Source organism: Idiotropiscis lumnitzeri, chromosome 8 (genome assembly GCF_059441095.1).
Source record: "Idiotropiscis lumnitzeri isolate Australia: NSW breed Sydney's pygmy pipehorse chromosome 8, RoL_Ilum_1.0, whole genome shotgun sequence".
Classification (NCBI taxonomy): domain Eukaryota; kingdom Metazoa; phylum Chordata; class Actinopteri; order Syngnathiformes; family Syngnathidae; genus Idiotropiscis; species Idiotropiscis lumnitzeri.
In genome coordinates this window covers 21,098,211-21,117,400 of record NC_142398.1, presented here as the reverse complement: position 1 = coordinate 21,117,400, position 19,190 = coordinate 21,098,211, and the positions used below count along the sequence as shown (strand labels likewise).

General features: G+C 42.3%; 2 protein-coding genes across 5 annotated transcripts; one reads left to right on the top strand and one right to left on the bottom strand.

Annotated features, from left to right (window-relative positions):
- Nucleotides 1–393: 393 nt before the first annotated feature.
- LOC148332724 (nocturnin-like) lies at nucleotides 394–11,290 on the bottom strand. 2 transcript variants are annotated; one of them, XM_088302882.1, is made up of 6 exons: nucleotides 11,190–11,290; nucleotides 9,293–9,455; nucleotides 4,629–4,786; nucleotides 4,386–4,551; nucleotides 2,749–3,080; nucleotides 394–1,193 (listed from the first exon to the last, which is right to left on the bottom strand). In XM_088302882.1, the coding sequence occupies exons 2-6, from the start codon at nucleotides 9,351–9,353 to the stop codon at nucleotides 672–674; spliced, it is 1,239 nt and encodes a 412-aa protein (XP_088159008.1). In that variant the 5' UTR covers nucleotides 9,354–9,455; nucleotides 11,190–11,290; the 3' UTR covers nucleotides 394–671. The 2 variants fall into 2 exon arrangements, with proteins under 2 accessions (XP_088159008.1, XP_088159007.1); XM_088302881.1 differs by lacking the exons at nucleotides 9,293–9,455; nucleotides 11,190–11,290 and adding an exon at nucleotides 6,711–6,847.
- LOC148332723 (uncharacterized) lies at nucleotides 8,247–18,431 on the top strand. Of its 3 annotated transcripts, none has more exons than XM_088302879.1 (4): nucleotides 8,247–8,374; nucleotides 15,031–15,255; nucleotides 16,007–17,409; nucleotides 17,753–18,431. In XM_088302879.1, the coding sequence occupies exons 1-4, from the start codon at nucleotides 8,338–8,340 to the stop codon at nucleotides 18,326–18,328; spliced, it is 2,241 nt and encodes a 746-aa protein (XP_088159005.1). In that variant the 5' UTR covers nucleotides 8,247–8,337; the 3' UTR covers nucleotides 18,329–18,431. The 3 variants fall into 3 exon arrangements, with proteins under 3 accessions (XP_088159005.1, XP_088159004.1, XP_088159006.1); XM_088302878.1 differs by lacking the exon at nucleotides 8,247–8,374 and adding an exon at nucleotides 12,104–12,507; XM_088302880.1 differs by lacking the exon at nucleotides 8,247–8,374 and adding an exon at nucleotides 12,517–12,616.
- The last annotated feature ends 759 nt before the right edge of the window (nucleotides 18,432–19,190 follow it).

Sequence of the window (19,190 nt, the reverse complement as noted above, 5' to 3'; positions counted from 1 at the left end):
GAAGCATTTCAACCTGCTTGTTTTGTTGTTTTTTAGTTTAGAGCAGCACGGTGGAATATTGGTTCAACCCTTTACTTTTTTTTTGATGCACAACCTTTTGAGGCACTCAGTGCAATTAAACAGTTTTTGTAACTTTCAGTGAGACTCGTGTACCACCCTGTAGGTGTTTTGGGTCATTACCCTTTTGAAAGACTCAACTTTTCTGACAATGGGCAGCACATTACTATGACCACTTGAGGGCGCTATGACAAATCACAATTCTGGATTTTTTTTTATGCTTGAATATGAGTTTGAAAATGATATCCTGCTGCAAGTGTAATCAACACAAAAGGAGCAACTTTAAACAGTCTGAACATATTCTGGGTGAAATGTAAATAATGGTACAAATACAAATTATCACAAAATGTTTATTCCAGTCAGTTTGCTAGCAGCATGTTACAGTTTCAGTCACATTTTGCCAAGATTAAATATATGTATTGTGCACGTTTGACCATCAGCGCACACTTGAAGCAGAGATGTGGAACCTACTGCAGGAAACTTCTAAACACTGTGTCAAAGTTCAGGAGGTAGACAAGGTTTCAGTTCATTGGTAATAGTTGCTTTCTTTCCTTCCTCATTGTTTTTGCACATGTTCACAGGCCAACTGTTGTCCAACAGAATTTGTTTCCCAGTCACTCGTCCTCCTTGAAGCTGAAGTCACAAACCAGCGAAAGGTGGTCTGATGGATAACTGAAGGACGGAAGCCTGTTCGGGCCAATCTCCTTCTCTGACGGCAAATCCAAGACGGCGTCCACCCTCAGCGTGTCTTGACTGTACCAAATGTAGTCCAGAGTGGTGCAGCATTCTCCCGTCGGGCGGATTTTCCACGTTGTGTACTTTGGCTCCGTCAAACAATCCTGGCTGAGTTTCTTATAAGCCGAGTCCAAACGGAGAGGCGAAGCCACAAAACGACAGTACACTTCCTCAGTTGGGACTGCATTGAAATCGCCGCAGATGATCAGAGGGATGTGCAGAGTGGAGGCCGCCGAAGTTTCCGCCCCATGTTTCTGGACCACATTTTGGACTTGACGCAGGAGGTCCGACCCCTGGGCACTGCGGAGCCACTCCCAGCCGGAACGGGCCTTCAAGTGGGTCACGGCGACGCACACGCACCTCCGAGTGCTTCGGCAACGCAGTATCATCACCAAAGCAACCTGAAATGACAGAGCGTCATTTGAGAGATGCTTCATGGGTTTAAGAGGTGAAAAAAATGAAAAAACAAATCGGCATAGCTGCAACGCTCTGCCCCCAGTTGTCCTGGTAACAAAAGCCATAAATTGCGTATAAATGCACATCCTCTTAAAAACAGTCTACGGCACTGCATATAAATTCAGCCTTTCTTGGATATGCTTTTTAGCATCTCCTTCATTATTTGCTGCAAAAAAAATCACATGGTTGCTGTTTTAGTCAATAAAAGTATTATTTTAGGGACCATCTTGTGGCTTTTGGTGCCAATTAACCATATCTGGGTAAACTGAGAAGCTTCACTGAGACAAAAGCAGTGTTTTGCTGCCATTTCCCAAGGAACTACGTTGAGTTGAGGAGTTTTATTAATACACAAATAGAGTTTTTCCACTAGCTTGTGTATGGGTGGGGAGAAAAATTGCAATAAATTGTTGCGAACTCTGTCGCAATAAAATAAATAATCGATAGCCTGGCGGCAAGTATCGATATTTTAAAACAACACGCATAATGGATTTACCTCGTCGTCACCGTGCGTATTTAATCTCTCCTTTCCTGTCTGTGGGGGCGCTAATGCCGCAAACGGTTCTAAAATTGCCGGGATCAGCGGTCGGTGAAGAATTTACAATAGAAGAAGAACTAACGCACGAATGACCCACCGGCGAGTTTCCACTCGAACGTGTGGAGACACTTCGCTTTTTGCAAGACCGTTGATGGGAGAACACTGGATAAAGAGTATGCAATCTACAAGAACTGCTTTGCAAAGGTAAAAAATAAGATCAACACTACGAATTTGCAAAGCCACCTCGTTCGCTATCACGGTGAACTACTCGCAGGTGATTTAAAAAAAAGGCGAACCAAGACAGCCGACAATCACTACTGCTTGTTTTCCTTTGGGTCGCCGAGGGCACAGACTATCACCAAATCCATCGCGGAATTTATATGCGAGGACTTTACAGCGTGGTGTTGCTCAAGAAGAATATGCCTTCATGTGTCCACTGTGCGGGTGAACGTAAAGCACTTTAGTGACACTTGCTACTGACGTTTCAGGTTCAGAAAGCAGTGCAGTGTTTTGGTTGACATAAAACATGTTATTAATGTCCACGCACTTTAATTTGTCCAGCCGTAGCTACAGTGTTAAGACACATATTGGCATTGAATAAATGCATAATTTTCATTTTTATGGGCATTTTTTTCTTTTTCAGTCACATACCTCGTGATATATCGTTGAAGAAATTACTAACGTTATATTGAACACCGCAGACATTGTGTATTGTGATTTATCGTTATTGTGGGCCACATATCGTCACAGTATCGATATTGTGCCACCCCTCATCTTGTGGCATATTGTTGTCAAGTAACTGCATTGAAGTGAGTTGAGGAGTTTCACTTGGACAAAAATAGTGATTTGCCACCATCTTGTGAATTTTGACATTGAGACTCAGGGGGAATTACAGATTTTCACTAATTGGGGGGCTTTCGCTGAACCGTTGTGCTTAATTGTGACTTCAAGAAGGTTGTAACCACCTGATTGGTTGGAATCCTCATGGCAGAGAGCTGTAAACTGACGCAATCCAAAAACTCGAAGCGTGACTCATCAAAGAAGAGCGCACAGCCATCCGGGCCGTTGTTGCCCTCTACATCCAGACATGGTGACCAGGGCTTAGGGCAGAACCTGCTTCTGTAACCCAGACGGGCCAAAACCGGCTGCAGGGTGTCAAAGTAGTGGTCCACTTCCTGCAGACACAGGATGTGAGGTCGGTAGGTGAGGATCTCGTCTAAGATGAGGTACTTCCTTCGGGACCAGCTGAGGGCCTCCGGAGGACACAGCACAAAACTGTCGAGTCCTTCGCCGAGAGCTGATAAGAGAGAGATGCGACTTTAAGACTGGAGTCTCTGAGAATGAACTTGTGCTTTCACACGGTTTGAGTTCGTCTGATTATTATAATTCACCAGAGTCCGCAGTTGGACTGAGCCTCAATTCATTAAAATATTGGATCTGCATGATCAATGAGTCGCACAACACCTGACCGTCAAGCTTCAAATAGAATAAATCAATCGTGTACATCAGTGATTCCCAAGGGGTGTCCAAACTGTCGCCCACGGGCCTCAAATGGCTCACAACGTTCTTTAATCTGGCCCACTAAACATTAACATGATCAAAAGTTGCTTTTGTTTAGCGTATTTTCCCACGAATGAGTTCATTCAAATATATATTTTCTACTTAAAATCATAATATTAGAAAGAAAAAAAATATTAGAAATTATTTATTGAATTAAATTAATGGTTAAATCAAACTGATCAAGATTTATGGAACATTCATTTTATAAAATAACTGGTCTGTTAATATTAATGAAATCTATTCAAAATGATTAAATAATAATTCAGTCATTCTCAAAGTGTGCAACGACTACTCGGGCGCCCTCTATTGGTACATGAAAGAATCACTGGAAAATTCAAACTGCATGTTAATGGCTTTACCTTTTTTTTTTTTAATTATATTTCAGTTATGTTTAACTTTTCAATATTTTATATTTTTAGAACTGTTTGTTTCATTACAGTTGGATAAATTTTTTTTAATTAAATTATTTTTTTCTTCTATATTTAAGCAAAATAGTAAGTAAACATTTGAGGAACACGCGATAATTCCCACTGTAATGAAAGTGATACTTGGCGAGCCGTACCGGAAAATCTTTTGAAGAAGAACCCTGTATAATATGCCAGATTTAAATCACCAAATTTGCACATTTAATAAACCCATTTTCCCCCTCATCTGCTAATGTCTTGGCCCATCTGTTTGTTTTACAAAATAAATGTGACCCTGAACTCCTTCAGATTCCTTCCACTGTTTACACACCATCGAAAAACAAGACAGAAATCAATAATTTGCACTTTTGAGTCCTCTTGCTGGCCGTTACCACGGGAACATGGCCGTCGTTTTGACATACAACAGACACGTGAGAATTGTTTTAAGACCTGTTTTGTTTTTGTGACGCTGGAAGTATTGAAGAGAAAATAACAAGAACAAGAACTGAGTAGCGAGCTCTTCTATCCGATTCCATAATTCTGAAAGGCACTCAAATTATTACGAGTTTGACTTCAGAAGTACAAACGTGTGGCCAGAGAATTCGTGTCAACGAATGTGTCCGACAGCTGTCCCCTACCTTGCGCCAGAATGTTCCACTGCATCACCCGGATGTTGCCGACGTTGCCATCGGAGCGTCGAATGAAAGCCCTGTGGAAGCGTGGCGGTTGATCACCGAGGGCCAGCCGGCACTGCCTCAGAAGCTGGGCCGGATCGAGGGGACTCAACGGGGACCCCTTTTGCTCCTAGAAGTCCAAACCAAACAGATGTCGTCATTTTCAATAAAAGTCACTGAACGCGAAGAAAACAAACGCTCGGTGACCTGGCAGAAATCAGGATCCAGGGTTGTGTCCGCTGGCTGGTAAGGGTCCAAGTGGGTCAAAGGGAGGGGGGCACGATGGCTGCTGGCGCCGCCGCTGCTGCTGAGCGTGTGAGCCAAGGCGCTGTACAGCCTGGTGGCCCCGCCACCCATTGGGTAACCTGGGAACAACAACACCCACGCCGTGAAATGTTAACCCATTTACTGCCATTGACGGCTAAAGACGTCAAAGATCCATTTTTTTTATTTTTTTTTACTCGGCTGGTAGTGAATGAATTAATTACCCGCAAGCCACAACAACAACATTCATCCAGTCTGTGATTGGCTTGCTACAATCTTGTCCAATGTAGTCTACCCATCTCTCTCGCCCCAAAGTCAACCGCGATATGCTCCAGCTCACCCGCAAACTTTATGAGGGCAAGCGGTAGAGAACAGGAACTGATGCATTTCTATTCATTCGATTTGGCCACTCTGAGAGAAGCTCCTTTACAAGCTTTTTCGTTGAGAAAGTGTTCAAAGTTGCGGCTTAAGTGGTAGTTTCCACTTAGTCCATGTGCTCAGGAGCTCGTTTTGGAAAGACTCACAAGTTAGCCGCTTTGCAGCTTTGTGGTTGATAAACTCAACAGATTGAGTTTGTGTTTCAACAGAAATTGCAAGTGTGTGTGTGTGTGTGTGCTGAAGCATCTGCTGTCAATTAAGTAGTGGATTAAACTCTCGTTTGAAAACACAACAGCTTGACCCTGCAATTGGTCTGCGGCACAAAGACACTTAGTGGGAAATCACTCAAACGTAAAAGTTAGTTGATCAGTAAGACATTCCTCGCTGAAACCGCGCCTCGATTGTAACGTGGTGGCATAAAATATGAGAATATTGCTTATCAATGTTTACAAAAGAAACTGTTATTGTCGCAAGCCCTTTTGCAAAGCAACTAAACCAATGTGGGTCATATTGATTTGCAGTTGACCTGCCAAAATGTGCTTTGGTCAACCCTGCAGGCATGCAACGCCAGAATCAATTCATACTATCACAATAGATTTATTTTGCAAACTGAGATTTAATTAAAAAAAAAAAACTATTCAAAAAGAAAGAAAAAATTATACATCCATAGTGCTTGTCCTTATTAGATTTAATATTAGGGTTGGGTTTAAAAAAAGATATTGATTTTCCTTTTCATAGCTCGATATCTGTTCCTAAAACCATATATTGATACTTTTAATACTTTTTCCCTCTAAATTTACATGACTTCACGCGAGATCTTGTCACGACTCGAAAGTAGCATATCAAAACAAAATGGCGGAAGCAGTGAAGTCAGCGCCAAGTAGTAGTTTTTGTTTTGAGGTCATGTTAAATAAAATGTACACGATTAATGTAACCGCATCGGCTTCAATTCTTCATGTAAAAATGATTTTTTTTGACTAACGCCACCAGTTACAGCAAGCAGTTTGTACTCATTGCAGCATTGGTTCTTCTCAGAATGCCTTCCATACCAAAGTTGCGTGAAATCCTTGATTGAATCGAAAATCCGTCAACGTGAATCGAAAATTAAATCGGGACCTTGTGTATCGTATCGAAACGATTTTGGAAATTGTAATCGATACCCAATTACAATTACTGGAACGATGGTTGAAGAGCAGGGGTGGGCAAACTTTTTGATTGGCGGGCCACAATGGGTTCTAAAATTTGAAAGATGGGAGGAGCAGATGGATGGAGTGTTTTGGTCACCTCACCTCATCGGAGAAAAAAACAAACTACATTTAATTTTAAATGAAAATGAACAAAAGCATTACAACAAAATATATGTCTTAGACACACCAGAGTATTTAGAAAATAAAACATTAAAAAGATTTATTCATTTGTTTTTTCCAAGTTTGGCAGGCCATTTAATGGGCCTCGTGTGGCCCCCACGCCGTAGGTTGCCCACGCCTGTTGTAGAGACTTTGCACACATCTTGGCAAAGTACGTTCTAATAATGACGTGCAAACAGCAGATGCCACTCGATTTAAATATTGCCTCGTTAAACATGAAGTAGACGAAATCACGCGAAAAACCGCCTCAGCGCCAGAACAGCAACGACAAGCGTCTTACTCATTGTCTCCATCAAACTTCTCGACGGCGTCCACTGCCTGCCAGAGATTGTTCTATTCACTGCGCTGTCAGCGGATGAAAGCATTGAGAGCGACGCGACGTCCGTGAGGTGAACGTGAGCAGATCTGTCGCTTGGCTCAGCTTACTGCAGCCTTTAAACCTTCGGGGGCGGGAGACAGATTAGGAAGCCGAGAGACGTCATCCCGCCCCGTTTAGGCGTAGGCGAGGTCATGTGCCGGTGAGGCGGTGTGTCAGCACGCTGCTGTTCGCCCAAAAAAAAAAAGAAAAACACACACACAGATTGTGTGCCACATGTCGTTGCTGAATTTAAGTAAACATAAATGCGGAGTAAACCAGGGGTCCCCAACGTGTGGGCCGCGGGCACCAGATAGCCCCTAAGGACCACATGAGTGGCCCGAGGCCTGTTCTAAAAAATAAATAAATAAAAGCACACCAGTGATGGGACATTGTGATTTTCTAGGAGCACAAGTTATCGTTTGAAAATGTAAAGAGATAAAGTGTTACTTCCAGTGACGACACCTAAATGAATAATATTTATTGTTCATATTGTTCATTTTGCAGTCATTTGAGCAAATTTGTCATTTCTGAAGAGCGTATCAAACTGGGAGGCTTTCGCATTAATCAATACCCAGAAAGTAACTCTCCGTTTGAAAAAGGTTGGTGAACCTTGAACAATGAAAACACACAAATCCAAAGCTGACTGTTTTCGCTGTCACGTAGCAACAATAGTGTCGAGGGTGTGTGTGTGGGTGTGTGTGTGTTTAATTTCGTGCCTCTTAGGGGGTGAAGCAATGACTTCCGCCGTAAGCATGTTGCAACGCCTCCGAGTTGCGGTTTTACAAGCGTCATCTCACAAAATTGTACTTTTCCACGACAGTCCAGAATTCAGCGGAGAACGACCGCCTCCAAAATAGGACAGTCGCTCTTTTGCAGAAGTGCCAAAAAAAAAAACAATCGGAGAAGTATTACACATTAACAGTATGCTTCATAGTTTTTCCCGGTAATCTGCTCCTAGATCACATTTAAGGCACACAGCCAGCTCCGGTTGTGTTGGGTTGACAAAATTGCCAGATCGATCAAATTCAATTTGAACCGCAGCGTGAGCAAATTCCGATTTACTCTTTGATATTTTGGCTTATTCCTATCAAAAGTGACTTTAGAACTGCTGCTGCTTTGTGACCCAAATTCCATGAAGAACCAAGCAGTAAAATTCTGGAAAGTACGCGACATTGTTCACTACGCTCATTGCCACTTTAGAATGAGCGCGTTATCAGCGCTCACAAGTCAACTGCTCAATTCCGATAACACGAGGCTGGTTTTCGCCCCGACATTCGAAGAGTTAAAAATCAGACAGATTTTGCTCTGTCACCCTGAGAAGACTTCCTCTCTTGGCAATGCTACGACGTAACAACAGCAGCAGAACGGAAGATTCTTGTGACCAGGAAGTGATGACTCCCGTTCGCGTGCGTGCGCACAAGACGCACGTCCGTACACACCGGCTATTCATTAAGCACACGAGACACAAGCGCAGCGTGTTGGTGTGGCAAACCTTAGGACATTCGGGGGCGAGGTTATTTAGGCACATCAAGTGCTAAGTTGAGAAAACATGAGCAGGCTTAGGGTGGATCAAAAGGGAGCGAGTGGTGAGTGTGAGAGAGAAAGAGATTGAGAGTGAGAGAGCGAGCCGTATGTTTTAGTAGGACATTGACATTTCCATCTTGGGAAAGAGCAATTGCCTCATGACATTTCAGGACCGTGCGCTGTTCATTATGCGGGTCGTTTCGCATGACAAGTTCACTGGCGTGTTTTTTTTTTTTCTGTTCGCTATAAATTTAAAGGTGTGTTATTTCAAGAGGCACTCCATAAAATTCAACGCAGCATTAATGATTCAAAGAGCAGCTTTAACGACAATGTCATTTTAGTGTCAATTACGGATGCGGTTCTCTTCACAAAATTACATCAAGTGTAAAGATTGCCATTCAATGTTGAAAACAAAAAGCAGACCAAGGAATCGATATATACATCAGCCACGTATAAACCAATTTTTCAACTGGAAATACAGTTGGTGAAAGGGCTGCAAGTAACGATTGCTTTAATAATCAATCAGTCGATTAATTGAAAACTCTGCTACATTTGTTGGAAAAGGTGCAAAAATGGGACAAGAAGCTGAAATTCCAAGCATCTGATTTGTCTCAATGATTAATCAATGACCAAATCATTTGAAACTATATTAATTGTCAATTAATCGTTGTGCCTCTTAACACTGAGACGACGAAAACAATATGGGAAAGCTGCCAAACTCCACAAGTTTGGAAATGGGTTGAACTCGAGAAGTGTGCCGACCACCAATCAAAACATGAGTCATTTCAAGGAACATTGATTCCACGTGAAATAATATAAAGAACGAGATATAATAAAACTGCAGAGTAGCTCCAGACAATTACAAGCCAACTTTAAATAATTTAACAGTCAGACAACAAAAATGTAACAATTCCGTGCCATGTAAAAAAAACAAAAACAAACGCAAGTAAAAATCCTTCCTTGCTTTTCTGACAACTTACCGGTTAACTTGTGTTCTTCTTTGGGCTGCCTTACGGTCCCCTCATGTCGCTTTGTCTGCATGAGGTCTTGAAAGTGGCCACCGGCGTTACAGAAGTTGCAATGTGAGGACACAGCTGTCAGCCAGTGTTGTTGCCAGCCTGGGTGCTGGCTTGACCCCCGTAACTGCATTGCAAGGTCGAGTTAAGAGAAGGGAGGGAGAGATCGTCAATTCTGCCCCCTGCTGGATGTGGAAGAGATTGCAATCTAGACAATATTTCATTATTTGTCAATGGCTTCAGCATAAATATGGAGCACGTATGAGGGACTTTTCCCACCAGTTTGTCAGAGTTGTTTCACCTCGTATTCAGAAATGTTCATCTCCCCGTGTCTCAACTCGTTTATTGAGACAATACACTAAAGTTGCTCTCAGCTTCTCCAGCTCCGCCTTCAGCTCCTCTTTTGGCTCAAGCAGAGTCTCTGTACTCTTGGTCAGTCGGTCAGTCGAATGTGCTGTGCATTCTTGTGATGTCAGAGGTCATTTCGGTCACATGATCCTCCTGTGGCCTCCTTCAAGAGGCTGGTTTGCTGCCTCACCCCCTCTTCAGGATGAGCAATGTTCTTCTGACTGCTCTGGAATATTTGCTTGTTGACGGTGTCAGCTTCTACAAGTTCCGCAGTGCGTTGGTGCATTTCTTGAATCTCCTCGCCACGTTTGGCCAAGAACGCCATGCGAGTTTCCAGCAGCAGCTTTGAGCGCGCCAGCTGTTGTGAGACGTGGAAATGCCGCGCCCTTACTTCCTCTTCTTTATCTTGTTGCCGTTTGAACATCTCGTACATTTGGGTGAGGGAGTCCTGAGAAGAAATTCTTGATCCTCTGTTGTCCGCTATCTTCTCACCAACAGTAACAATTTCCTCTTTCAGAAATCGTAGAGTTGTGCTTATGGAAATCCTTAACTCACGCAACCTCTCCTTTAACATTTGCTTGTGATTTCCCAATTCTTGCTGCACGGCACGGCACATATCTCTTGCCAGGTTGTCTTGTTGCACTGAAAAAGCTGAGACGAGCTGAGAGGTCATCTCAAGATCTCTGTGGAGCTGTTACCTCCGGAGCTTTGGATTCCAGAGGAGCCTCCACTTTGGACTTCACTCGTTGTTACTTTGTGTTGCTAATTAGATGTCTCGGCTTCCTGTTTTCAATGATCTCTTCTTCTAAATATCCATGGACGGCATGCCTCTCTGCCTTCAGTTCAGTGACGGCGGTGGATAGCTCAGCCAGGTGAAGCCTGGCCTCAGCAGAGAACGGAGGTCTTGCTTTCTTAAGCTGCTTTTCCAGATTCTTGACATGTTCAAGAGCCTTCAAAACAGCGAGCAACTCGGGAACGAGGACATTTGCCATTTTTCAACACACTGTCTTTGTCTGTGTCTAGGTCTAGGACGTGTGTACCACTCATCAACTTCGGAGCATGGTCGTCATGGTAACACAAAACTTCCGTGAGGGAGCGACGCTACGGCAACCAATTGAAGCCAAACTGGCCAATGTCAATCGCTCGTTTGCTGTAAAAGACACGTACAGTACCATTGACGCACTTCTGACCTAATTTTTCTAGCAACTTCAAATATCTGATTAGTCATCTTATACGCTCTATTACGTGTGCGTATCTAAGAGCTCAAATTTGCGTGAACCAACGATGACAATTTAAAAAGTAATAAACGGAGCAGACTGAATAAACAAGCAACACGTTCATTAATCAATTTTCTCTCCTAACATTGAGACACGAAGCTGAGGTTGGTCAGTGTTTGTGTGTTTTTAAGTGTGGGATAAACGTTCGCACCATCGGGGACATTTAAAAGTAAAAATATTAGTGTGGGTGTATCGTTGATGGTTTTTATGAGTGCATAATATTCAGAATACCTTACCTTGACAATAAAGTCCTTAAATTAATCATGCTATTTGTTCTGCAGTTTTTTGCGGAGATTTGTTGACATGAGCATCTTGCGACCCTGGCTGTCGCAGAGTGTTGTCGTCATACACAGTAAATCGTAACGAGAGAGCCTAAAAACACAAACATACGAAAAAATAAGCACATTGCAGTGTCAGAAATGTAAAAAAAGACGTCTTATTTGGGTCCCATAATTTGGGATGAACACCTTACACATTAACCTCAATATGTAAATCGGTATGTTCCCGTGTCTAAAACCTTGGGACGCCATATTTGTAGTTCTTAAAGAAATAAATATGTAATGTAGATATAAAATAAAATAAAGTATACAGATAGAAAAGGGTTGAGGAACAACATGCTAGGGGGGGAATAAAAATTATATAAACACCTTTAAATTATTGCAAATTTCTATTGTTTTAGAGCCTTTTGTTTGAGAGAATATTTAATAAAATGGATGTACTGTTTAAATTCGTTATAAAAAAAACAATAAAGCATGGCTTTTCTTCCACGGAAGTTACAACAATAAATGTGATATTTTAACATTAGAAACAAACTATTATTGTGAACAAAATCACACAATTTCTACCATAACAAATTAACAGATGGACAATACCAAAATAAACGAACAGCTGTTTGTGTTTGTAAATATCGATCTTTAAACGCTTGCTTATATAGGTTTTGGCTGGATAGAATTTATGTATCTATTTTGTGATAAGGTATTTGTTTGATTGGAGCCAGACTTTTTTCCACGGTATATCATCCTCAAACATATTCCAGTGTGGAATAACTGAGGGTAATGTTGTAATGTCTTTCTGGAGTATGTTTCTTATGAGTCTATTGTTATTGATAGGGCGGCTAAGTAAATTGTCGACGTTTACTGCTCACGCACGACTAGTGTGACGCACAACATATGCGACTGCTGCTGCAGAGAATTTCACACACAATGGCAACGAAGCGTGTACGCTGGTCCGAGGCGGAGATCCGTTGTTTATTGGCAATTTGGTCGGACTCCAACATCCAGCACCTCCTGAGCAAAACGCAGAAAACTGTGAAAGCATTCGCAAAAATCCGGGACTGCTTGGCGGAACGCGGCTATCACCGTACAGTCGGTCAATGTCGCATTAAATTCTATCAGCTACGTAAGGAATTCCACCGAGTCCGAAAATCGATCTATACGCATCGAGGCTATTCGAAACTCAAAGTAAAATTCCCGTACTATGACGCGGCCGACGCAGTTTTTGGCTCGAAACTGAAGTCGGCGACTCGGCATAAGACACAGGAAACCTCAATGAGCGGTGAGTAACGTTAACATCTCGCCTTGGCTGCAAGGCAAAGAAAAGCACACGCTTTGTTCAATGCTTGATGGGACGTTGATTTTATTGTGAGCAAATATGGAGCGTGCAGGTAACAATACTTGGGATACGAACTGCAGCGATCTGTGGATAGATTTGTCTCTAAACTTTACTGCGCATCACGTGTTTGTACGTTTGCATTAAAAAAACAATCCATTGTTTCATTTAAATTGGCAACTCGTCATGCGTAATGTGAATTCGCGCGAGAGCTGGATCAAGAGAGCTACTAACGTTTTCTTGTTAAAAGATTAGTATTATTATTGCTAAGCTTTTTTTTTCTAACCCGTTCACTGGAGGAATTAATTTAATTTAAAATTGTAAAACGTATTTTTTTGTTTTGACACGAACAGCCAGTTTCAAATATCCAGTTGTAAATAATTAACTTTACTTTTGTAAAATTTTTACATGATTACATTTTCATTTTGTTTTATAGGTAATGCTTTTTTTAAATGATCAAAGGATGGGCCATATTTTCCTTTTCCTGTTTTCTTTTACCGTCATACAATGTCCTTAAATTCCAGTATGGGTAAAAAATCCAGTGCAGGTATTATCGTCTTCAAATGTAGATAACTGGGTGCATGATCAACGTAAAGAAGTCACTCTGGTCTCAAATACCGCCCCAAATAGACACTCCGAAAAATATGTAACAGCTTATCAAATAGAGAATCAACTATTAATTTTGAAGTCCTGTGTTGAATTGAGAGACCTGAGGTGCCCTCCACCCTCATTGTCAATCGATACGTGCTATGCTCTGTTTCTACCTCTAGGTGTCAGTGATGCCCAAGGTATGGAGTTCAATGCGGCCACGGCGTTAAGATTTGAAAACCTTAAAAACGGAAATCGGGACGTGTTGTTTTTTCCCTCCTTTTCCTTTCTTTGTGGGTTAGTCGGAAATATATTCTCTGGCATCACAACGCTTTTTTTTCTCAAAATGGGGCAGTTAGTACGTAAAGTTGTGACCAAAACGAACGGAGCTGAAATGTTTACCCGTTTCCGGTCCGCCATTTTGGCGGAACTCCACATTTGTCACATTTGACCACGAATGCTGCTTTGCGTTGGTGATTAATTTCCCACCTTGTGGCATTTAAGGTCTCTTTTTACGGTTTATTTTTGTCAATTGTCCAAAGATAAGTAATTTTAAAGGTTAACAGGCTGAATTTTGGACACACAAGGTGTTCTTTAAATGACTTAACGTCTTCTATTGCAAATCTTTTAGAAATAGATTTTTGTTGACTTTACACTCCAAGCCTTAGGACCATTTCTGCTCTTATTGACTCCCATTATTACACACATTTTCTTCTTCATTCCTGAAGTGTTATGCTGCTTTTCACATGAACACTGGATGAGTCTGTTAATTCCCCTTTTAATACAAGGAGCACTTTGTTTCAAGTCTATTTACTATATGTTTATATACTTTCCTTCATGCATGTTTGACTGTAGTGGCTGTGGACGATTTTTGGATTTTATTTAATTTTTTTGTATTGTTCAGTCAAAAATTGCAACATTTTCGGTGTGACTTGTCTGTGACGAATGGTTGAATAATGATGTCACAAGGCTTGTGGTAAATGACCAAGTCCCATTGCAAATGATGTTTATATCATGAGATGAGTATAACATTATGTTGCCAGGCTTTGTAGTGATGACAATTCAGGATACAATACTTGAAATATAGTAGCTTTTAAGTATTAAGATGATTAGACCTCAAGTAAAGTTGCTCAGATTTTATGGATTGAGCGACCAATGGTCGTAACATAATCAATTATTCCACTTTTTTTATTTTATTTTATTTATTTTTTTGGGGGTGCAAAAATTTCACATTTTGTGTTTATCCCTCTATAATATAATTCAGTGGTTGTTATGACAAAAAGGACAAACTATATTTTTTTTGTCTATTGTTCGATCGGCAGTTACTGAAAACATATATTAAAATAAATATATTATTTTACTTTCATAATGGGGACCATTTTGTAAGAGCTTGTGCATGCCATCTTACTGCGGATCTGACTGTGTTCACTCCCAAGCTCATTTCAATAAGAGTTAGCACACACCTGTCACCACTTAAAGTGCTTCTGCTAAGGTTTTTCCCGACATTTTTTAAGTCAAGTCTCGTAGCACAATCCATGGGTGTCAGTGACCTTCCATTGCATCAGAAGCATCTGATTGCTCGCAGGTCTCTTATCCTCATTAGGGTCATTGGTGGGCTGAAGTCTTCGCTTAGCTGACTTCAGGCGAAAGGCGGAGCGATAGACAAACAAGCATTCATGCTCACAACCATGCGCTAACCACTCGCTGCTCTGATTCTAATAATACATCCAAACACTAGTGCAACTTTGTAAATGTAATGAACAATTTCATTCTAAAACGTAGTCACGTTCGTAACCTGAAAATGAAGGCTGTTGTGGCACAAATATCGGAAATAACTCCATCTGTATGCTCTGCATTTTTCTCTTTTGTGGTTGACTTCAGGTGAGAATGTGAAATGTGAACTTGAAGATAAGGCAGTTGCGCAGCTCCAGTTGGTGACCCTGCCGGAACCCAGCAGCTCCTCCCAGACGGAGAGTGGAGACCACAGCCAATCCCACTGCCCTTTGCCTGTCATCAGTGATGTGTCCAGCTTGACCAGCGTTGCATCAAATACAGATGCAAATAGTTATTCAGGACTTCGCTCCTCAGCCAATTCCCCAATAGCAGGTACATTTTCTCGAGTTTTTTTTTTTCTTTGAGAGATTTGAATACTGATTTGCAGAGCTGGGCACTTGACCCTTTTTTGACGGTAAATTCCCCCGCCTGCTACTGGGGCATACCATTACAAGAGGGGGGGGAAAATACCTCAACCCCATAAAATGATTAGCTGGCTAATTTACTCTTCATATGCGCTTACCTTATTATGGTGGTAAGTGTTTCATCAAACCGAAGTGGGTTAACGGTTTGACTTCCTCTCTGTCTGTTATCCCCCCTGAAATGGTCTGCACCGGTCGCAGGTGGGAGAAACGGTTTACGTGATGTTAGAATAAGGAAATACAGGCACGCTTGAACGCACGCTGCTGTCTCGCCTCTCTTCATAAACAAACAAGCGCTTTTGACGCGTTTAGGGGCATTTTTTTTAGCTGAACTTTTGGCCGAACTCATCACACGCACGAGGGCCAATTCGTGGGCCGGACTCAAATCCACCTCCGTCTTTGGTTAAACGAGCCCTTTTTATTTATTTATTTTTTAATTTTGTCACCCCGCTCCGTAAGGCCGGACCGTTCCGCCACCGGGACAGACTGGCCAGCTCTGCTGATTTGACGCATGACTTGATGCGCAGCATATGTAAGACTTCTTAAAACTGTAGGTGTCCGAAGCTTCTTAACAACCTGTAGATTTTGAAGTTGCACCTTGTGCTTTGAAAATGTTTAGTTTTGTATTTTGACGCCACTTTGGTCTTTGTGCTTTCCACTAGGCTCTTCTGCGCAAGTGATCAAAGCTATTGCCAATTTCCTCATCATGGATCTTCATCCTCCCACACTGGTAGGTGGTAAAGGCTTCATCCAGCTGATCCAGTCGCTGTTTCCTTTTTACAAGGAACTTCCATCGCCTTTTCTCCTTGAGAAGATCCTGAAAGAATATCACCGTAAAATCAAGAAAAGCCTCACTGATATGCTAAGTACTTCAACTAACGGAGAAAACGAAAAGACGCACGATCACACGGCTCCGATTGAGTACGAGTGCTCGAGGCACAGGCGAACTCATGGACAACAGGGCGAGGTTTCTTACTTGGTCACTTTGAGTGCAGACGTTTGGCTGCACAGCTGGGAGGGCAACGATGATAGCTATATCACTCTCTGGGCGCATTACGTAGACGACAACTTTAATTGCCACAATGTCACCCTGGCTACTCAAAGACTTTTCCCGAGCGTCATGCCGGAGAACGGCTTTCAACGCTTAGAAGTCCAAGTGAACGTTATGGCCCAAGAGTGGGGACTCTCCCATCTTAATTTGCTTTTACTGGGAGGTCAAGGAATGAAGAAAGTTAGACCCCAGGCCAATAATGAAGACAAATGTGCAGGAAGTGTTCCTCCCTCAAACTCAACAACCTTTGCGGAGAAAGACAAATGTGTGTCACCCAAGGAATCACTGAATGGCGAATGCACAACCGCGGATGAAGGCCACTTATTCGTTCCATGTTTCTTTAGTGTTGTGCAGGGCTGCATTGAGGAAGTGATGTCACACCCTGTCATCTCCGAGACACTTTCCCGATTCCGGGGTTTTCTTTTGACCCTGTTCCCGCCACCTGGTCATTCCAGCCCCTTAAATCATCCCCATCACGTGTTGCAAAGATTGAGCAAACAGGAGCAGACGGAGTTGAAGACATGGGCCAGTCACTGTCGACCCACCTGGTGCAGACTCTATCCTCTGCTCAGCACACTCCTCAAGTATAAAATCCTCTTGAGCGATTTTGCTCAAAAGGTCAATTGTGAAAACATACCCGATGAAGACGCAGCTTCAAAATCCAGTTGTGCAAACTCTTCAGCCGGTCCAGCGACATCAACGGCGGCGCCGTCGCTTTTCGAGTGGAGGATGGTGGAGGATTTATGTGTGGTCCTCAAACCTTTCGATGTGGCGTGCCAAACACTTGCCACAGACGCCTTCCCGCGCTTGTCTTTATTAAAACCCATCCTTACTGGCCTGCTTTTCCACCACCTCGTATGCCGACCAGGAGACTCACAAATTCCAAAGGAGGTGAAGCGGATGTTGAGGCAAAGGCTGGCAAGTCGTTACGACAACCCGGCGATCAACCGGGTTTTATGTGTGGCCTGTTCCCTCGACCCCCAGTTGCATGGGCTGCGATTCATGGAGAAGACGGTTAGTGCTCAAGTACATACATGCAGTCAAGTACTATTGTCGTTTTTTAGCTTAAAGGGGAAGTCATGTCACGTGTAGAAGAGTCTAACCATAATCGGCTATTACTAATGCTAATCGATGGAATTTTGTTTATTTGGAGGCTAAGATGTGGGAAAAAAACTTGGACTGCAAATTGAAATCAGCAAGCCAATTTTGTGTTTTAAGCAAAAATACCAAACCAACACATTTTTTCCCCAAATTGTTCCCCAGGGTCATCTCCGCAATTGTGTAAAATATTACACACACACTACAGTTAATCTTCAATTGTTAAAAAACTAAATGTTTTTGTCTCTTTCTTTTTAAGGACCAAAACGCGACATTTCATTGGCTTAAGAAAGATGCCATCAGGATAGCTATGGAGGATGAGAAGACAAACAAAATGAAGTTAAGCTTGTGCCTCTCCTCTGACTCACCAGAGTCTGTGAACTTTGTGAGATCCAAAGATCAAGAGGATGAAAATCAGAGTGAAGAGGAGGATGAAGTCGAGGTGCAGCTGGTAGAGCCTGACTCACAAGGTGAGGTGACTGGTATCGAGTTCTTGCTCGGGGACTTGATCTCCACAACCCGGAGCAAGCAGGACTTGTTGGAAGAGTCTGTAGACATGGAAATATCCGTGTTCAGAGCCAGCGCAGGGTCTTCGCTGAGAATCGATCCCTTGCAGTGGTGGCGGACAAATGCAGCGCAGTTCCCGCTGTTATCTAAAGTGGCGCGGGCCTACTTGGCTGCCCCGGCGGTGGTAGGTGATGCGACACAGGCCTTTGTGCGGGACAGAGACGGAGCAACCAAGAGAATCAGACACAACATCCCACCAGAAAGTTTGGACACCATCTTGTTTCTGCATAACAACCACATGCTCACCTCTGACCTCAGTTGTAGTTAGCAGGGTTATGCTAGTTTGGGAATTTTAATTCTAGTTACTTTTTAATTGTTTTTCTAATGTAGTTAGCTTTTAGGGCAACTTTGTTCCATTTTTTTTAATTCATTTTAGTTTAATCAAAAACACATGAATATGAACTCTTTAGTTTTAGTATGATTTTTATTTTTATTTTTTAAAGTGTTTTACTTGTATAAGATTTTATTTTTAGTAAACTTTGAATGACCGTAAGTGCAGTGCATACCTCTTCCAAAGTCAGATGCAGGCATGCATGTATGTTCCTCAATAAATAATAACGCTAGGTTGCCTTATTTGCCGAGTTCTAGAGTAGCTCAGTCGTCATCCACTGAATGAGGAATGTAAATTTTTTATTTTTTGGGGAGTTATACTCACCACTTGATCTCTGCATGTGTCCAAACCATCTTTGTCCCCAAAGCATTGAATCTCTGCTGTTCGTCTGATCTGCTGATCTTTCCGCCACCTTCAGCTTTGCTTCCTGTTGTCTCTCCAGTGCCGCTGTCTCTAAGCAGTACGTCTGTGCCTGCTTCACTGCTGTCTTATAAACTTTCGCCATCACATAATTTATTTTTCTTTATTGCGCATGCATCACAAATGTTTTGTCGGCGGATTGTCTGTAGTGGTTACTTGTGATGGGGTGTATTGTGCCAGAGTTTGGAGAGAGTTTCGGTAATTCCAGGTCGTAATTTTTGAAGTATTGACTGAGGCGTGATTTGTTTTGGGGAAGTAATGACACACATGAGGAAATAGTGTACGTTTCTTCAAGCATGTATTGTACGGAAGGAGTTTCTCAAAGACGGAGAAGCGACTATCAAAATGCAAGACCTACCGTAGCCAAACAATGTCGACA